The sequence below is a fragment of the Hirsutella rhossiliensis genome (genome assembly GCF_020360975.1).
Source record: "Hirsutella rhossiliensis strain HR02 chromosome Unknown scaffold00014, whole genome shotgun sequence".
Taxonomy (NCBI): Eukaryota; Fungi; Ascomycota; class Sordariomycetes; order Hypocreales; family Ophiocordycipitaceae; genus Hirsutella; species Hirsutella rhossiliensis.
Window position 1 is genome coordinate 1,931,512 of NW_025408680.1, and position 18,560 is coordinate 1,950,071.

The 18,560-nt window shown below is 50.9% G+C and overlaps 4 protein-coding genes across 4 annotated transcripts; 2 read left to right on the forward strand and 2 right to left on the reverse strand.

Moving 5' to 3' along the window:
- Positions 1-972: 972 nt before the first annotated feature.
- Positions 973-2,202, forward strand: HRG_10109 (WD domain, g-beta repeat domain-containing protein; the record flags this gene model as incomplete). The annotated part of the gene is made up of 5 exons (XM_044868580.1): positions 973-1,099; positions 1,149-1,188; positions 1,257-1,352; positions 1,419-1,737; positions 1,786-2,202. The coding sequence occupies 5 exons, from the start codon at positions 973-975 to the stop codon at positions 2,200-2,202; spliced, it is 999 nt and encodes a 332-aa protein (XP_044716577.1).
- A 1,385-nt stretch (positions 2,203-3,587) lies between these two features.
- HRG_10110 (vault protein inter-alpha-trypsin domain-containing protein) lies at positions 3,588-6,449 on the forward strand (the record flags this gene model as incomplete). Its single annotated transcript, XM_044868581.1, has 1 exon — positions 3,588-6,449. One exon carries the CDS (start codon positions 3,588-3,590, stop codon positions 6,447-6,449), a length of 2,862 nt encoding a protein of 953 aa, XP_044716578.1.
- Positions 6,450-6,978: 529 nt separating this feature from the next.
- Positions 6,979-7,498, reverse strand: HRG_10111 (glyoxalase family protein; the record flags this gene model as incomplete). Its single annotated transcript, XM_044868582.1, has 2 exons — positions 6,979-7,142; positions 7,249-7,498. The coding sequence occupies 2 exons, from the start codon at positions 7,496-7,498 to the stop codon at positions 6,979-6,981; spliced, it is 414 nt and encodes a 137-aa protein (XP_044716579.1).
- Positions 7,499-8,160: 662 nt separating this feature from the next.
- HRG_10112 (FAD binding domain-containing protein) lies at positions 8,161-10,709 on the reverse strand (the record flags this gene model as incomplete). Its single annotated transcript, XM_044868583.1, has 6 exons — positions 8,161-8,263; positions 8,687-8,787; positions 8,853-8,974; positions 9,049-9,691; positions 9,771-10,195; positions 10,271-10,709. 6 exons carry the CDS (start codon positions 10,707-10,709, stop codon positions 8,161-8,163), a joined length of 1,833 nt encoding a protein of 610 aa, XP_044716580.1.
- Between the last annotated feature and the right edge of the window lie 7,851 nt (positions 10,710-18,560).

Sequence of the window (18,560 nt, forward strand, 5' to 3'; positions counted from 1 at the left end):
CTAAGCTACCTAAGGTAGTAGGTACCCCGCCTCCAGGGACAACATGAGACATGAGCGTTGGCCTGTCAGCGGCAATCCACAGCCATAGCCGATGGACACCACGGGTACGCAGTTGTGGTTACGATGCCTCTCGAACGCATCGACAGCAGGTCCATGTCTGCCCATCACCTGAGAAAAAAATCCATTCTATAAGGAGTTACAAGACTATTAAAGGCAAGGTATATACCCACAGCTAAGGACATTCAAGAGAGAAGCTTATGTCGCTGCTCTGTAGACAGTCCTGGTGCCGAGATGATGATCCATGCGACATTGATAAGCCGATAAGACCTTGCCCCTCCTCCCTAGGCGGCAGGTACCTAGGCCTGTAGGCCCCCGAAACTGCCCCGCCGACGAGAAACCTCAAAACCTCCCTTGTCCCACTGCCACTTGCACTTCCCGCCTCTTTCACCTCTCTCTCCCTGCCTCCGCCATCGCCACGTCTTCAGGCAATCGCTTCCTTTTTGGCAAGCAGTCATTCACTTCAGCTCTCGTGACCCTTCATCTCCCGTCAAGGCTTACCTTGGCTCGTTTCAGCCGCCACTCGCAGCCGCCTTGCGCTTCGACGAAACCGCTTCTTCGCGATTCGCTGAACCTGGCAGGCCGCCTCGCCCTGTTGTGAGCTCGAGACACGCCCGCCTACCCCGACTTCGCAATACCGCAGTTCGGCTGTTGCAAACTCTCACCCGCGACATTCACAACCGTTCGGAGGTGTCGGGCGCACCCGCTCCTTTCATCATTTGACTTCACGCTGCGAATACACACCCCAATCACGACACGCCCTGCCATCTGCCTTTGCCTTGCTCTCTGAACATAACCTCCGCGTCCCTCGGTTGTGCCATCGGCATAATCGAATCTTTGCACCGTACACCCTCACCAGCTGCGCCTCTCGCACACACGCCGCCGACGTCGTGCATTCGCCCCCACTCGACAGCCATGACGACAGACAGCCCTCGCAGCTACGTCCCATTGACATGCCATGGCCACTCCCGGCCAGTGCCACACTTTAGCTTTTCCAACCTTGAGAAGGATGGGCAGTATTTCATGATCTCGGCTTGCAAAGGTTGGCAGCGCAATCTCAAGCGTCGGAGCACACGCTGATCCCACACCAGACGGAAACCCTATGCTTCGTGATGGCATCAACGGAGATTGGTATTCCCCCCCCCTTCACCAAGCGACTTTTTGTATGCCACCGTCGATGCTTACTGTCGACGCCTTAGGATAGGTACCTTCTTGGGCCACAAGGGCGCCGTCTGGCAAGCGAGGTTGAGCCCCGACCATACCTACGCTGCCACTGCCTCAGCCGACTTCACCGCGTGCGTTACCACAAAAACCTGCCATTCTGAATCCGAGGAATAGTCTCGCTGATGGCATAAATTCAGGAAGATCTGGGACACCCACACGGGAGAGCAGCTTGTCACGCTGCAGCACGACCACATTGTCCGGGCCGTTGCCTACCCCCCCGACAACTCTGATCTCGTGGCTACGGGCGGCATGGAGAAGAAACTCCGCGTCTTCGACCTCGCAGAGCTCACTGCTTCGCACCCCGACACTCCCGCCACGATCCCGGCATCTGCCGGCTTTGAAATCGGTGAGGGCGTGCACACCAGCTCCATCAAGTTCATTTGCTGGACCCAAGATCCAAACATTGTCGTGACGGCATCGGACAAGACTCTTCGCTGGCTCGACCTCCCCAGCCGCGCATGCATCCACCACGAGGTCCTTGATGGAGAGATCAAATCTTGCGAGATGGTCTCGCTATCGGCCGACTACGCGTCGCCCAACGACCTTGGAGGCGGCAAGCCCGTGCTCGCCGTCGCAGCCGGCAAGACGGCCTACTTTTGGGGTGGTAACCGAGCCATGGATGAGCTCAAGCGGATTGCCTTGCCACGCTCTATCGCTAGCGTTGCCCTCGACGTCAAGGGACGCAAGGTGGTGGTGGGGGAAGAGCCCGGCACTTGGGCCAAGGTCATCCGATACGACGACGAGGTTGAATTGGAGACGCTCAAGGGTCATCATGGCCCAATATGGTCCATTTCGTTTTCCCCCGACGGCAAACTTTATGCAACCGCTTCGGAAGACGGCACGATCAAGCTGTGGAAGAACTGTGAGGGCCATTATGGACTCTGGAAAGGAGGTGCGAACCAGGAGCGTTCTGCCGAGTAGAACGAGGCCGAACACTTGACTGCGAGCACACGAGACGGGCGACGTGGTGGCTCCGCCGCGAGTCGCAGCTTCACCCCCACCAGCAGCCGAGAGGAGTCGGACACGAGCTTTGCTGATACGGTGATGAGCTCGGCGCAAAGCTCGATTGCCGCTCCCAAGGGAAGCAGACGTACGAGCGAGGAGCGCTCTGCAATCGCGAGCTGGAGATCGGGACACGACTCGCAGTATTGACGGTCGAAAGGCCGCCGAGACTATGTCTAAGCCAAGGGCCTGACGTGCTGCACGTGCTGATGACACGGACTGCCGACGAGGCGGGCCATGAGAAGATGACGAGCAATGGTTCATCGGCTAGGCATGAGGGCGATCATCTGCCCAAAGTTGCTTTACTTTGATGTATTGGGGACTTGACTGTCGGAATGCACACGGGGCCGGATGATTTGGAGGCGATGTGGAAGCCTGGGAAACGACAGCTCTCCCAGTACTCTGTTGGAGAGGGGCGGGGGGGCTTGGAGTGTTGAGCCGCGGCCATGTTGAAAGGGCACTCCAGATGATGTTAGAAGCCCTGCTGATATGGAGCAGCCAGTGGCGATGTTACAGTAGTGGTACCCGAATTATATGTAGGTAGGATACCCGAGGTCAGGGCAGGATCTGGCAAGCGCACGCGCAGACCATAATGGGTGGCTGTCTGCTAGTTTTATAGTTATTGCTTATCCGCGGTAGCATACATTCATCATGGCCCGCTCTCCCGGTGTCGTCTCTCGTGCAATTCTACAGGTACTTGAATGCCCTAGAAGTTGGGGTTGCTGACGAGCGAGCCAGATGCCACGAACTCCCGCGCCTGCAGAGCGCGAGTTGATATGACGTCACTCATTGATGGCCCCATAGTGCCAGAGTCGCAGCTCACCAAGCCGGGAAGGCCTCCAGAGTCCAGACTGTGCCAGCGCGCCTTTGAGGTTGCTGCGGCCACGGCTGAAGTTCCCGCCACTTGGCGGCCTCACAACCTATCGGTCTGCCCTCTCTCCCTTGCCCGGTCTCTTCCCCTGTGTCGACTTCTTGCGGGCGGACAGCCGTGCTTTTCACATCATCTCAGAGTACTTTGTCGCCGCGTCTCCTCTTTATTAAGTCCGTGTCATTCAGGGGAGACCTGGAGACAGCTACTGCCCAGGCCTCGGCCCTGATTTTCATCGGCGTCGAGTCATCCTTGGAGACTGGCTGAACTTGGCGGCCAGCGCCATCACCATCCCAAGCCCACCAAGACGCTGGCGCTCAGGTATAAATCCTCCACGACCTCGCCCTCAGCATGCTTGGGACCAAGTCGTCTCTGGCCGAGTACACCAATTAGACCACTTCCCCCCAACCCTCCCCCCAACTTACACACTTTGATCATGGTCAACTTGTTCCATCCTCCTGCGCCTCGGCTGCCGCCGCGTGGCTGTTTCGTCATTCGCGATTCCGACCGCAAGTTCCTCCCCGTCATCGACGTCGACGCCCACGCTACCGTCCTGTCCGCCTCCTCGCGCACCACGCTTACGCAAACATTTATCAACCCGGACAGTAAAAGGGGGCTCGACGAGGTCCGCTATGATTTCCCCCTCTACGATGGCGTGACGGTGGTCAACTTCGTGTACACTGTCGGCGACCGCAAAATCGAGGCTGTCGTTAAAGAGCGCCAGGCGGCCAGGAAGATGTACAAAGATGCTGCCAGCCGCGGCGAGACGGCTGGCTTGTTGGAGCAGAGTTTCCGCGCTTCAGACGTCTTTACCGCCAGCATCGGCAATGTCCCTGCGGGTGAGAAGGTCAAGGTTGAAATGACATACCTCGGGGAACTCGAGCATGACGCCGAGGCAGATGCCGTGCGCTTGACCATTCCCACCACCATTGCGCCCAGATATGATGGAAATCAAGTCCTTGGCACCACCCCCCATAGCACGGCTCCCGGCGCAGCCGAGGGAGGTGGAAGGATATCCATCACCGTCGACGCCGAAATGGCCGATGGCTGCTTCATTACGAATGTCCACTCGCCGTCACACCCAATCTCCGTCAACACTGGCAAGACGTCAACTGCCACCAGCAAGCCATCGTCACCGCAAAGAGCCTCTGCGACACTGGCTCTTGGCACTTCCAAGTTGGAAAAGGACTTTGTCATCATGATAGTGGCCGACGGCCTCGGCAGCCCTACGGCCATCCTCGAGACCCATCCTGACCTTCAGAGGCGAGCGTTGATGGCAACCTTGGTGCCCAGGTTCAACCTCCCCGTCAGCAAGCCTGAAGTTGTTTTCGTGTGCGATCGGAGCGGCAGCATGGGCGATGGCCAAAAGATTCCGAATCTAGTTGCCGCCCTGCAAATCTTCCTCAAGTCACTGCCTGTGGGCGTCAGGTTCAATGTCTGCAGCTTCGGCTCGAGATTCACCTTTCTCTGGGAAAACTCTCAATTCTACGATCAGTCTTCCCTGGACAAAGCCGTGCAACATGTCAAATCATTTGAAGCAGACTATGGAGGAACCGAGATTTACCAGCCCCTGGAAGAAGCCTTTCGGAGGCGACTCACCGACATGAACCTCGAGGTCTTCCTGCTTACCGATGGTGAAATTTGGGAGCAGAACCAGCTCTTCAGCATGATTCACGACCACGTTGCCAAGAGCGCAGGTGCGATTCGGGTCTTTACGCTGGGGGTCGGCGACGAGGCCAGCTCGGCCCTGATCCAGGGGGTAGCGCGGGCCGGCAATGGCTTCGCCCAGAAGGTTGCGGAGAACGAGAAGATGGACAAGAAGGTCATCAGAATGCTAAAGGGTGCCCTGGCGCCGCACATCAACGACTGCGCACTCGAGATCCAGTACCAAGGGCCCACGGGTGACGATCGCACGGCCAACGACGAAGATTTCGAGGTCGTCGAGAAAGTCGACTGCCTATCCATCGGCGCCGAGCAAGATGACGCGACGGCAAGCAAGCCTGCAGAGTCGAAGCTACCCAAGAAGCCCATTTTGTTTTATGATCCAGATGTTAAGGACGACGAAATGGAGATGACCACGGCGCCTACTTGCGACGACAATGGGTATAACAAGCTTCCCGAGGTTGCATCGCCTCGCTATCTCCAGGCTCCTTTCAAAATTCCCGCGCTCTTCCCCTTCAACCGAGCGACAGTCTACGTCATGCTTTCAGCTTCAACCCCCAGCCGCGAGATCAAATCGGTCGTCCTCACGGGGATGTCCGCCCACGGGCCGCTCAGGCTCGAGGTGCCGGTGACGAAGCTCGCTGAAAAGGGTACAACGATTCACCAACTCGCTGCCCGCAAAGCGATCCAAGAGCTCGAAGAGAATGGGGGCTGGATCGCTCATGCCGAGGACAATAGCGGGAAATTGCTGAGAGAGGAGTTTGCGGCTCATTTCGACGAGATGATCGCCCGGGAGGGCGCCAGGCTAGGCGTGGAGTATCGAGTGGGCGGGAAATGGTGCTCGTTTGTGGCTGTTAAGGAGACGGAATCCCGCGGCCCCACCAATGATGAGGAGGCGGGAACGCTTGGAGAGTTCGAGGTGGTTCGCGCCGAAGACTTGGAGCCGCCACAAGCCATGTTTGGCGCTTCCGCTCCCCGAAACCTGCAGATGTTTGCGGCTGCAACTCCTACAAGCTCGTCCGGGTCACTCTTCGGGGGTGCTGCTCCAATGGCCATGTGCGCATCGATGCCAATGTCAATGATGCACTCTAAGCCAGCACCCCCACCTGCAGCTGCACCAGTGACTTTTGGTAGCAGCTCATACGTGTTGAACAGCGGAGATGATGAGGATACAAGGTTTGGACTTTTGGATGATGGCCTGGCTCCGTTGCGGGGGAAAAATTCAACAAATCGACCAAGGCTCCTGGTGGGAGGTGGTGCACCTTCGTCTGTCCATCTGCAAGACGAGGGCGCTCAAGGTGAGGGTATGTCCGACCACAGCGATCCTCTCACAGGTCTTGCGTCTCTCCAGACGTTTATCGGGAGCTGGAAATGGAGCCCCGAGCTGGAGAAGATTCTTGACGTGACACAGAAGACGGCGGCGGAGATGCAGTTGCCCACGGATAGCGTCGGCCAGGCCGAGATTTTGGCGACGCTCTGCGCCGTGGTGTTTCTGAGGACAAGACTGGCGGACCAGAAGGATGCGTGGGAGATGATGGTTGAGAAGTCGGAGGGTTGGCTCGGGGAACAGACTGGGGAGACGGCAGCCAGGCTGGAGAAGATGGTGGAGGACGCCGGCCTTTTCGGGTCGGCCTAGGAATAGGGGTCTAGATAGTTTCCGGCAACAAGGAAGCGTACAAACCACAGATATTGGACCTGCCTTCGGGCATAGGGGTCTCCACAGAACCTGACAATACAAAAAGTCCTCACATTCGGGCTCGTTGTAGGCACGTGTGTGGACGAGTAACCTGGTTGCGTCTTTGCTCCAATACAGCAAGCTAGAAGGCACTCTGAGCGAAGCCCGCGAGTCTGCCCGCTCAAGTGTATTTGACAAAAGGCACCTGATGTAAATATACACTTGGGAGAGCTCACGAGCATGGGAGAAAGAGAACGCCGCTGTTTCGCCACCGTCATAAGTGCCAGCCCCCTGTATTTACCTGCGACAGCGAGTGAGTCCCCTTGAATAATGGCGCTTATCTTGAGAGTTGGTCCCTCGTCATCAAATGATGCCGGCGTGGTGGCTGCCAGCTCCCCTCCTTCTCGTTCAACTCGAGGGGCATCGCAATTGTGTCCGCCGTGGGCGGCAGACTCCGTAACAAGGGTATGGGGAAAGCGCACTACCCCAATTACTGGGCTTTGTGGCAAACGGCTTCAATGTTGTTGCCCGCAGCGTCGAGGATGTAAGCGCCGTAGTAGTTGGCATGGTAGTGGCTTCGCAAGCCGGGGGGCCCGTTGCACTTGGCTCCGGCCCTTATGGCGGCGGCGTGAAAGTCATCGACCGTCTTTCTGTCTGTTGAACGATCAAGGGTCAGTACTTGAAACGTCAAAGATGCCGTGATGCAGGCACGGGGCGGGCCGGGACGGGGGCGCAAGAAGAACGGAGGTGCCAGACATGCCTGCAGCAGTGAAGGCGAGGTGGATGGGGAAAGCGGCATGCCCAGAGGAGCTGTCCTGGCCGACGACCCAAAAGTCACTGGGGCTGTAATCGGCGATGACCGGGTCGTTGGTCGAGCCCAGGCCGACGAGCGTTTCGCCGTACTGATGTCGCTGCCCGTATCCGAGCGGCTTGAGGGCCGCGAGGTAGACGTCGAGGCACTGCTTGAACTTGTCCTTGGGGACGATGAGGCACGTGTGGTCGATAGCCATGGCTACTATGCAGAGGGAGAGGTAGAATGTGGATAGAGCTTTGAGTTTGAGTTGTTCGAGTTGGAGACGGAACTGGGTTATATGTCTGTCTCAACAGGCGTTTGAGAATACAACGTAGGCACACACAACATGCCTCTTCCCAGCCAGCGGGCGCCGAGGCCGTATTGGGATGTAGCCGCAACCTTGATGCGACCCAAGTACCTCCTGAGCTATGCCGGCAGCGATGAGACGACAGATGGAATCAAGATCCCGCTACTTGGACAAGACTTGATGCGCCCCTTGCTTAATACCCGGCAGGTCTACTAGTCATAATACGGCAGCTGCTAACCGCCAATGGGCTCATTCACGATGAGAATCGTGCGTCGTGAATCCATTAGGCGGCTATACCTTCTTCAAACCCTAATGCTCCCCACGGTGCTCGGGACCGGGGAGACTGCGACGCATGCATACTCAGTCCAATGCATACAAGCCACGACCCGGCTTCGGGGTCTGGAAAACTCACTGGTTGCTGCACAAGTGAGCACTTGCCGAGCGTGCAGCGGACCATCCATATGCGCTCGTCAGCGGGCGGTGCCCCCCCCCTTTTACTCCTCATCTACCCCGCGACATCACGGTCGACGGTGTGACGCCTGATCCGGCGTGAGAAACGCCACGGCCTCGGTCTAGAGGACCGAAGACGAGATGGATGTTAAGGGCCGCGGCTTACGCACGGACTCGAGAGACTCAAAGTTACCACAGCCGTATAATTGATTAGCGCCAAGAAACCTACCGACATGAGGAACGCGGCGGCAAGCCATGTCAGATCATGGACGTGCCACGGCGGCGGCCTGGCACCTATTTCTGAGGGTTGACACGGCGCTGACGCACAGCCAGACTCCCGGCTCTTCCAATGCCACCAAAAACTTGTTTCTCTCCATGGCGGCTGGTCCCTTCCATTCTTCCCGCGAGGTCCCTTGCGCGGAAGCTTGGAGAGTCAAGAAATATCGACCAACGTTCAATCCGTTCTCGTGCTCCGTCTAACTATCTATAAGTCTTGTTAAATGAAAAGGCGCCATCAGTGCAACAGGCCGAGCTATGCGAAGAATAATCCACAGTCCCTAGACTCAGCCGTGTCTCTCTCCCCTTGCTTGGCAGAGGCGTCCGTCATGGCGCTCCTGCCAACGCTCGTTGCCGACGCAGGGAGAGCACCAGAGAACATCGGTTGGATCGACCTCGCGCTTAATCTTGACCAGTCGCTCGTAGTTTGAACCCCAGAATGAGTGCTGCCAGTCCTTCTCGAACGGTAGCGCCTGCAACGTCCAGAGTCAGACACCCCTCGGTGAGGCGAGACACGACGGGGGATATAAATGCTTACTTCATTAACATAAGCCCCAGACTGCGGCGTGAGATCACGCAGCGGCTGGAACGATGTGTCGAGGAGATTAATTGTATCCTGCTCTGCTGTCTTGTTGAACGGCGAGTAATTGGCCACCGTCACTGCTCGAAACACGTCAGCAAACAGGGAAGCTCGTCTTACCCATGCGCCGAAGCGAAAGCGGATCAGGACTTACACGCATGCACAAAAGCTGAGTGCCAGGCCGGGTTGACGGCATTCCCGCCCCCTCGAGGCCTCGCGTTCTTGGCGCCCTTGCTGGAGACGAGAAAGGCCATGACGCTGCCACTGGGCTTGCTTCCTGCCTTGAGCGCGTTTGCTAGAGCCTTGGTGTCGCCCGTCAGAGCCCTCTCATCCAAGAGTCGTGAGACGGCCCACGAGCTGTTGCCGGCGGGACTCATGTCGTAGTTTTCCGTGATCCATGCCAGGAACGAGGGATACTGTTTCGTCTGGAGCAGCAGCCTGGCCTTCCCGCGCCACTCGGCCTGGATCACGTCTTGAACCGGCTTGAAGACTTTTTGGGCAACGTTGCTGTCGTTGGAGTTCTGGATCAGGGTGATGCCGAACGCGCCAGCGAGCGGCCCCGTGGCGTTGCGGCCAGGCTCGGGAATCGGGTCGGCGATGTGGTTGGTGACAAAGTTCCACCCCGAGATCCCGGATCGCACAAGCTGGGGGAACTTTGAGAGGACATTAGCGGCAAGATCGTATAAAAAGGGGCTCTTGGCGTCTGTGACGGCCATCCAGCGGATGCTGGTGATCTTTGGCGACGGGTGAGTCCACATGGTGATATTGGTGATGACTCCAAAGGTCGAGCCGCCGCCCTGGATCAAGTGAACACACGAGACCGCAGTTAGCATATGGGCAATTATTTCCAGACTCATTCATCGCCGATACACTCACGCCTCTCATGGCCCAGAAAAGATCAGGGTGGCGGTCCTCGTTGGCGGTAATTAGCTTGCCGGCCGGAGTCACGACCTCGATCTCCAGAACATTGTCTGCTGCCAGGCCAAACCGGGGAGCCAAGACCGAGTGGCCGGCGCCCGTCATGTAGCCGGTGATGCCGACGCTTTTCCCCGCGCCGCCCACAATCGTCTGGCCGTATTTGTCGGTGGCCTTGTAGACGTCGAACATTTGCGCGCCCGCCCCGACGGTCACGGCGTTGCCCCGAAGGACCCTGCTGGAGCCGGCGAGCTTGAACTTGCCTGGGCGGAACGTGATGTCACTCATGTGGTGGGTCCAGATGGACAGCGCGCCCGGGGCGATGGAGCGCCCGATGAAGTCGTGGCCAGTGCCCCTGACGACGAGTCTGATGTTGTGCTTTCGGGCTACATGGACGTCCGCGAGACAAACCTGGCTGTCAGCAATCAGGATCTAAAGGGGAGCTTCTGGGGCAGGCGCACCGAAGTCGACCCCGATCTTGACATGCTCTGCGGTGAAGGCATCAACCACGTAGGGAGGATATCCCTGACCGCTGCATGGCACCTTGGGGTCGGGCAGGCAAGAATATTTGGTGAACTGATCCCGCATGACGGAGACGGGATTCTCGGTGTGCCATTGGTAGCTGCTCCAGTTCCTCTGCACGTTCGGGCACTGATCGGCGTCGTAGGTAGGATGTCCGAGGTGGCAAACGGCACCTGGCGGGGCAGGGGCCAGGAGTCGTCCGCCGAGCGTCTCATTGAGACTCTTCCAAACCCCCGTCGACGGCCAATCGCGACTGCCTGGAAAGGCCCTGCATTCGTTTGGCAAGGTGTAGTTTGTGGCAGCGGCCGAAGCAAGTCCCGGAAGACAGGAGAGGGACAGCAGCGCTATGTGCGCCGCCGTGTCCCGTGGAAGAAGCATCGTAGATGGTGAGCCGTAGAGACCGGCTAGAACGAGAGCCCAGAATCACGATGGTGAGCGCTCAGAAGCCAGAGACTTGGTGTAATGGCCAAGGGGTCTCTCGGCAGGTATAGCTTCAGTCTGCCCGCAGCGGATAGATGCACCTAGGCCGGCCTCGGAACGTATCATAGAGGGTGTTCTGGGCCGAATGTCTGCAAGACGGACGCCTTTATAGGATACATGCTCCATTTCCATGGGATAGAATAACTCGTCATTTTGAGACCCCGAACTCCCGGTCCGTGACGGACCACGGAATGACCATCATAGGTCACTGGGTCGCTTTGGCGCTGCTGGTCTACTTTGACTTTCACTCTTGCTCTCACTTTCTCCCACTCGCTTTCGCTCTCGCTCTCTTTCTATTTCTGGTGAGCTGCGCTGAAAGCCGGGCGCCAAGAGTCATCTGCCCGGTCGTGTAGGGGTTTGCCTGTCTCAGCTTTTCATGTCGGCGGTGATCGGCGAGACGCCATTGTCGTTGCAGACCCATTCAGCTGCTAGCTTGGGAACATGTTCGCCGGGGGGATGCAAGGGGCAAGGCACCCACAAGAACGGGATGTGTTGGCCATGCCGGTGCATCGGTCCCTTGCACGTGGCGTCCACGTTTACGTCTGTACTCGACGCTTCTCAGCAACAGAGACTCCCCGGCTGGAGCGGAGGTAAAGTAATCCTGGAGGCGACGTTCGTGTGTACCTTGCAGCAAGCTGACCAACTCAACACAAGGCCCGGCCGGTATCGTTAATCTCGTCCTCCGTGCTCCGGCGTTGGTAGGCGCGGCGCTTACTTCAGTGTGTCCTATTAGGCACCCGCTCCGTCCAACCCAGGGACGGGACTGAGGAGCCGGGAATTTGCGCCCTGTACGATGCTGAGCTTCGCCTTGTGTTGGGTAAGAAGTGTCAGAGCGCTTCCATGATTGGATAACTCCCGAAAGCGTCGGCCAGGAGCCCTGGGCCACACTTGTTCTAACCCCATCGATTGCATCCTCCAAATCTGCCTGGAACCCCCAGCTGGCTGGGCCCATGCCCGCAATGAGACAAAACGGAGGTTTGACAGGCGGCCTGCATCGCTTAAAGCGACCTGGCTGCTCGCCGCCGCCACGGTGGCTGCTCGACGGCCTAACTCCGTTCCTGTTCGGAGCGCATGAGAGGCGCGAGCGGGCGTAAGCAGAGGCATGATCTAAGCGCGGATGCTTCCTCTATTCAGGGGCCACATGGAATCCAGGAGTGCTAATCCAGCGGGGACTAAGTATAGTTTTATAATTTTTTGTTATCGTTTCACTTCCTTAGCACCTACCTTCTCTTCTTCCTTCACCTCTCTACCTGGTTTTTGCTTGCCTACTTACCTGAGGACTCCTTTCCTTGCCGTAGACATAATCGTCTCGAGGTATATGCCGTAGTTACCGTTGAACCACTAGAATAAGTCGACAATCGTCTTGATTTAAGCCACGTAGAGCTAATTTAGCCTTCGCCAGCCATCCGGACCGCTGCTTCAACCTCGGCCAAATGGCTGGGGGAAGGTACAACTGTGCTTCCCATCCAGCAAAACCCAAAATCCTCTGTACAGCCTGCTTGATCTTGTCGACTAGAGCGGCGTCGAGGCACAGGCTTTGTCGTGGCAGCCCTAGGGTCATCAGGCTGCTAGCGACTATTACCTCGCAACTGCACACCACTGGGACTGCCGTCGAGCAATTGCAGCCCCCCGGTCGAGCACGAGAGCTGTTAGTATGAATCTAATGGGAGCGGGTTTCCGGTAATCTGGATGTGGAGGACAGCAGAAAAAACCAACAGCTCAAAGGTACCCCCTTTCTTCGACGTTGGCTGGGAACAGGGCCTCGGGTTCTTTAAAACAGGGACGAAGTTGGACAACTTGTCGAACTCAGCGGTATGTCGGTTTGGGCAAAGCCCGCCATGGCTATGTGATAGTATAGTCTGAGTAGAACAAGGAATCGATAGGGCGGAGCAGATAGAGCGGATCAGGAGTCGTTATCGAGATGATTGTAAGCTACTTGGCGAGTTGGAAGTACTAAGTTTGAAATTATTGTTAGTTCAAGTCCAAGACAAAATACCTAAAGGAATGCCGGCCCTTACAGGTACACGGGACGCAGTAGCTAGCCCACATGTAGCCAGTATAAGGAATTAGCCAGCTGCCTATTGCATCGTAGGCACGCGCGAGAGAACCCCTTTAAGGACCGTGCTTTCCTCAGGCACGTTACATATATATACATATATGTAGAGTATTCTTGACCCGAACTCAAACCTTATGGTGGCAACTCCGTTATCTAAGATCTGTGACGGCTTGGGAGTCGCAATTAGGGGAGGGTACCTTGGTCAGTTAGATTTAATAAGTCATTGTGGATGAATCGAATTATGTTTAATGATTATCCTCTCCTCTAATAAGAGTAACAGTTTGCTTCTTTAATACACACATGAGACGTGCGGCCTTCATCTTCTCTGCCTTGCGGGGAGAGTTCAACAGAAAGAAAGCCCTGCGAGAAGCCCCACGTATAATTTTAATGCTAATATTGTTGCGCACTCTGGCCAGTAACATTATGTTTAGGGCTGCGAGAGAAACCGCTTGCAACGTGAATGCTCATCTACGCCCATCCCCTCCTTTTTTTGCCGAGCTTTAGGTGTACTGTATCGTAATGCGATCCGTTTCACGCACGTCATGGTCGTCCTTAAGACATGGACGACTTTAGCCCCCCGCCGACACATCGGCAGGAACCACATAGTCGTGGTCGAGTGGCCAGTCTAGGGTTAGACTACTTACAGGGCCGGTGGTTCTGCCTGCTCGCTGCCACCTTGCTGGGAACCCAAAATGTAGAGTTATCTGGGAAGGCCACGCCGAAATCGGTTGATTTAGTATTAACTCAGGCACCATTAGAGTCAAGGACGGTTGCGATAGTGAGGGAACTCTCAACTCCATGGTAAGGGTTCGGCATCGACGGGCTGTCGTAACCGTTACAAAAATATACTTTAGCTAAGAGGGAGGCCTCGTTGCATTGAGGTTAGGAGGTATAGATCTGACCTGAACTTCAGCTCTCCGCTTCGACCCGAACACGACGGAACTAACGCCAAAGCTCAGTGTAGCGAAGGCGCCGCCAACGAATTCATTAAGTCCTACAGTATGCATGAAAACGGAGGGAGAGTGCTGAATATCGCATGTAACCGTCAAAAGAGCCGTATTGTCGATTCTAAAGGCCGCGGCGCTCATAAAGGCATCTGTGTTATTGAAAGGAACAGTCTGGGAGCAGGCAGGGGTAGAAGTGCCAGCTACTCTGAAGGCCTTAATCAGGCCGCTACCCTGCTATTCGAATAGAGGTTTTGACAAGAAACGAGCCCAAGAACCGGAAAAGCGGTCTACCGGGCCAAGATGACGCTCCTAGCAGAGGGATATGCAAATGGCTCGACTTATATATAGGAACATCTTAATGTCTTGTTTCGATTAGTTATTTGGGGCATCTATACATATATAAAGCCCCTCACTCGTCCTAATAGATAGACTAAGACATGCATCGCTAAGTTCACCTCTTTCAAACCCCTACACCCTCCACTATGCTCTCAAGCCCCTGCTTGAGAGGAGGGCATATGCAGAGGGGATATTGCCACCGAGAGTTTCAAAGTGAGGTTTAGAGTCCTTTCCTGGGGTCTGCCCCTAAGTCGTCGACTCGTATAAGCTGCCACCTACTGGGTTAGCGTAGGGTACCGGGACCACAGGGTTCTGATCATAAGAGGGTATGATGATGATAATGGTGCATCATTCCTGAAGCCTTTTTGGCTCAAAACCGACACAGCCTAGAGCGAATGGACGCTTCAGCGACGCCATAGAAGCGGTGATAATCTTTAAAAGATATGCCCCCTCCTATTGGGGTGCGGGCGGCAGTGACGTACTCGACGCCTCGAGCTATCAATTTCACGAAATCGGCAACGCTTGTGATGCCGTTGGCCTGGCTGCTAAAATCTTAAAGGCCTTAGTTGCCTGTGTTGCCGTATTCCAAGACGCAGGGTGCCCTTGACGACGATCTTAGCGACTATTCTCAGAAATGGGGCAGCCGGCAAGGCATTGAAAGATATGGAGATAATATCGACACCGTCCCTATACGCCTAGCGCACGATTGAGGACCGGTAATGATGGCTGCATCTGAAAGCACGATATGCTCGGAGCTTGACACCCGACGCGGGCACTGGTGAAGTTCTACGGGTCTTCTATGACCGGCTGGGTCGCGATGATGTCCGAGACGTGGGTTACTTATCCATAACAAATATTAGGATAAGGACCCGGGACAAGGCGACTTTTGGGGTCATTTTCACTCACGGTACCACCGATAGAGTCGTAACATTTGCCGGCTAAGTAGTCGGGTGGCCGAAGCAGCGGTTGCCTAGTAACGGATGATTTCTTTTTTATTATTACTCGCATGCGGCCTCTAGGGCCATAGCGAGGCTAATAGGGGCCTAGGCCCTTATTAGTAGTCCTAGCTAGCTATAGAGCCTAGAGGCTTATAACTAATTAGGGAAAGGGTAGCTATAAAGGTAAAGATAAAGGAAAGGTTAATCTAGTTCCTCCCGCGCGGTAATCCCCCCCCCCTAAGGGCTTTAGGGCCCCTAGGTTACTCCTTTTCGAGCTACTTAGCCGTTCCTATCTCTATCTTAGCTAAGAAGGTTAGAAGGGCTTCCCTTCCTTCCTTAGAGCTATAGAGAAAAGGTAGGCTAAGGGCCTCCTTTCGTCCCTTAGAAGCTTAGTAAAGGACCTCTCTTTCCCTCTTATAGTTCGGGCACCTTAAGATAAGGTGCCTAGCTATATACCTTCCTTAGCTATAGCGGTAGTTATCTTAGTCTACTTTATTAGTCCTCTTTAAGAAGGAAAATAAGAAGCTAGCCTTAAAGAGGAGCTAGTAAAAGGCCGAAAAGGTTAGCCTAGGCCTCCTTATAAGGTTATTTTCTAAGCTAAAGGCTAAGCGGGGGGTCTTTTAAATAGATATATAGTATTTATATAGGCCCTTAGCCCTAGGGCCTTTAGCTACCTTAGTAGCTTAAAGGCCCTATTAGTAGTCCTTAGTTACCTATTAGACTATTCTTTATAAGTAGCTAATAAAGACTAAAGGGGTCCCTTAGGTAAGGGCCCTTAAGCTTTTCTTAGCTAGCTAGTTAGCTAGCTTATTACTAAAGATCCTTAGGTAGCTAAGGTACTTATTATAACTATAGCTACTAAGCCGCTAACGGTCGACTACGTTAAGCACGTAATACGGTCTAATAGATAAATAGTTAGTATAACTATCTAATAGATATAAGATTAAGGGGATCGTAGAGATCTAAGTAATCTAGGATTAATAAGATTACTACGCTCTATATAATTTAATATTAGGGATTATAGCTAGGCCTATAATCTAAGGATAGTCTCTATAGGTATATATAGCTACTTACTTTTACTCTTTTAGATAGATAGCTTAATAGCTTTTAATATTATAATTATTATAATCTCTATTATAATCCTATCTTTAATTCTAATTACTTAATTACTTAGTTATAGTCTATAGTCTATAACCTCCGACTTATTACTAATATAATATACTTATTATTACTTAGACTACGCCTTATTATATTTACTAATATAAACCCCTTAATAGGTTTATCCTTTAAAAATAATACCGGTCGTTATATATTAAAAGCTCTTATTTAGTATAATACTATATTACTTTAAGTAATATCGTAACTATTAATATACCTATATCGTAAGCTAGATTAACTAACTCTAGAGCTACTATATTACCTTAGGATATAATACGCGAGATTATTACCCTTTAATATAAAAGATAGTTATTTAAGAATAAAGGAGGTAATAAATAAGTTAGGGACCTTAGAAAAGTAGTTAAACTAAAATAGCTAGGACTATTTAACGGTACTTATAGTATACGTTAATACTTTCTTACTTAACTTAAGGCCTACTACTAGTTTTACCTTACTAAACTCTTAGACTTAGTCGAAAAGGTACTCTATATAGGAAATTATTTATCTAGAATAGTACTCGCTTAGTTTAGGCTTATTATAAGGGACTTTCTCGATAACTAACTAGCGTAATAAGATAATAAGATAGATAAAGTCTTTATTAGTTTTTAAGGATTTAAAGAAGCTATTATAATAGTATTTAAAATAACTAACGAGGAATAAGAAGCTAAAAAAAAACTTTAAGAACTTTAATAAAGGATCTTAATATCGGATTATACTATAAAGTTCTATTAAGTTACCTTAAAGCTTAATTAAGACAACGAACCTCTTATATTATAATTCTACGATAAGCTTAAAGAAGAAGTTAAGGATAAGCTTTATAAGGAAAATCGACTTAATAACCTCTTAGACTATATTACTATAGTAGTATAAATTAATAATAGATAGTATACGCGATATTAAGAAAAGAAATAAGGAAGAGGAAAATAGAACCCTTCTTATAAGAATAACTTTAACTAACGCGCTAATTAAAAGAAGAAGTATAAAGCTCTTATTACCTATACTTATATAACTAACCTAGGTAAAATAGGTTTAGATATAATATAGAAAAGTAAAGGAAAGTATTTTAATTATAGGAAACTTAGATATTACTTTAAAGAATATAGATAACCTTATAAGGAGAAGAAAACCTACTAGGTACTAGCCTTAAAAGGTAAGAAATACTTAAACGCTATTAATAAATAGGAACTAAAGTATAACCTCCTTAATTAAACTATATACTATAATAATAAATATATAGTATACTTAAGCGATAAGAATAGTATTAAATAGTTCTTAAAGCTACTAAGGAAAACCCTTATAATAATATAATAAAGGGATCTTAAAATATAAAAATAAGTTAAATTTATAAAAATAAAATACCCTTATCTTAAAGGAGTCTTTTAAGACTAAATTAAAAAGAATAGTAAATAATTCTAGGAAGATATATAAAATAAAAATCGATAATAATAATAAGTAGTCTATAAATAATATAATAAAGAAGATATAAATATAGCCCTTATACTTATAAAACTTAGATAATAACTTAAAAAGGAATAATAAAGTATTAACGATATAAGCTTTAAAGAATAAGAAATACTTAGAGAAATAAAAGATAAGAACGAACTTATACTACTACCCTTACTACTAAGGGAAAATACTATAATTAAAGAATACGCTCTATACTTTAAAGAATTTAAAGAAATACTTAAAATTAAAACTTAATAAATACCTTAAATTCTTATAAAAAACTAATAAGCTATATTAATTTAGTACTAGCTAGTACTATATAATAGTAACTATACTATAGCTATTACTATAGTTAATACCTTTATAGCTCTATAATAAGAATAGTAACTATAAGGAAAATTTAAAGATAATCTATAAATACTACTTACTTATAAGTACTATAAGTATATTTTATAGATATTATACGCTTACCTAAATTATATAATATACTTCTAAATAAAGGTATAATATAATGCTTTCTTAGTTAAGTTTAAAAGATAAGTACTTTTAAAACCCTACTTAAGTATAAAACTAAACTACTAGAAAATTAATTAATACTACTTAAACGACTAAGTTATATTATTAGAACCTAGTTATAGTACGCTACTTAAATACCGCGATAATTATAGTTTATTAATAAGATATCTTTTAAAGATATATAAAATCTATAAATACGCTAAAATAAAAGAATAGTATAGCGCTACTTACTTTAAGGTATCTAAACTATTAATCTTTTAAAGGCTTATATAATAAGTTAAATATAATAAAAAAGATTATAACGAATATATATACTTAAACTATAAAGTTTATAAATATAAAAAAGTATAAG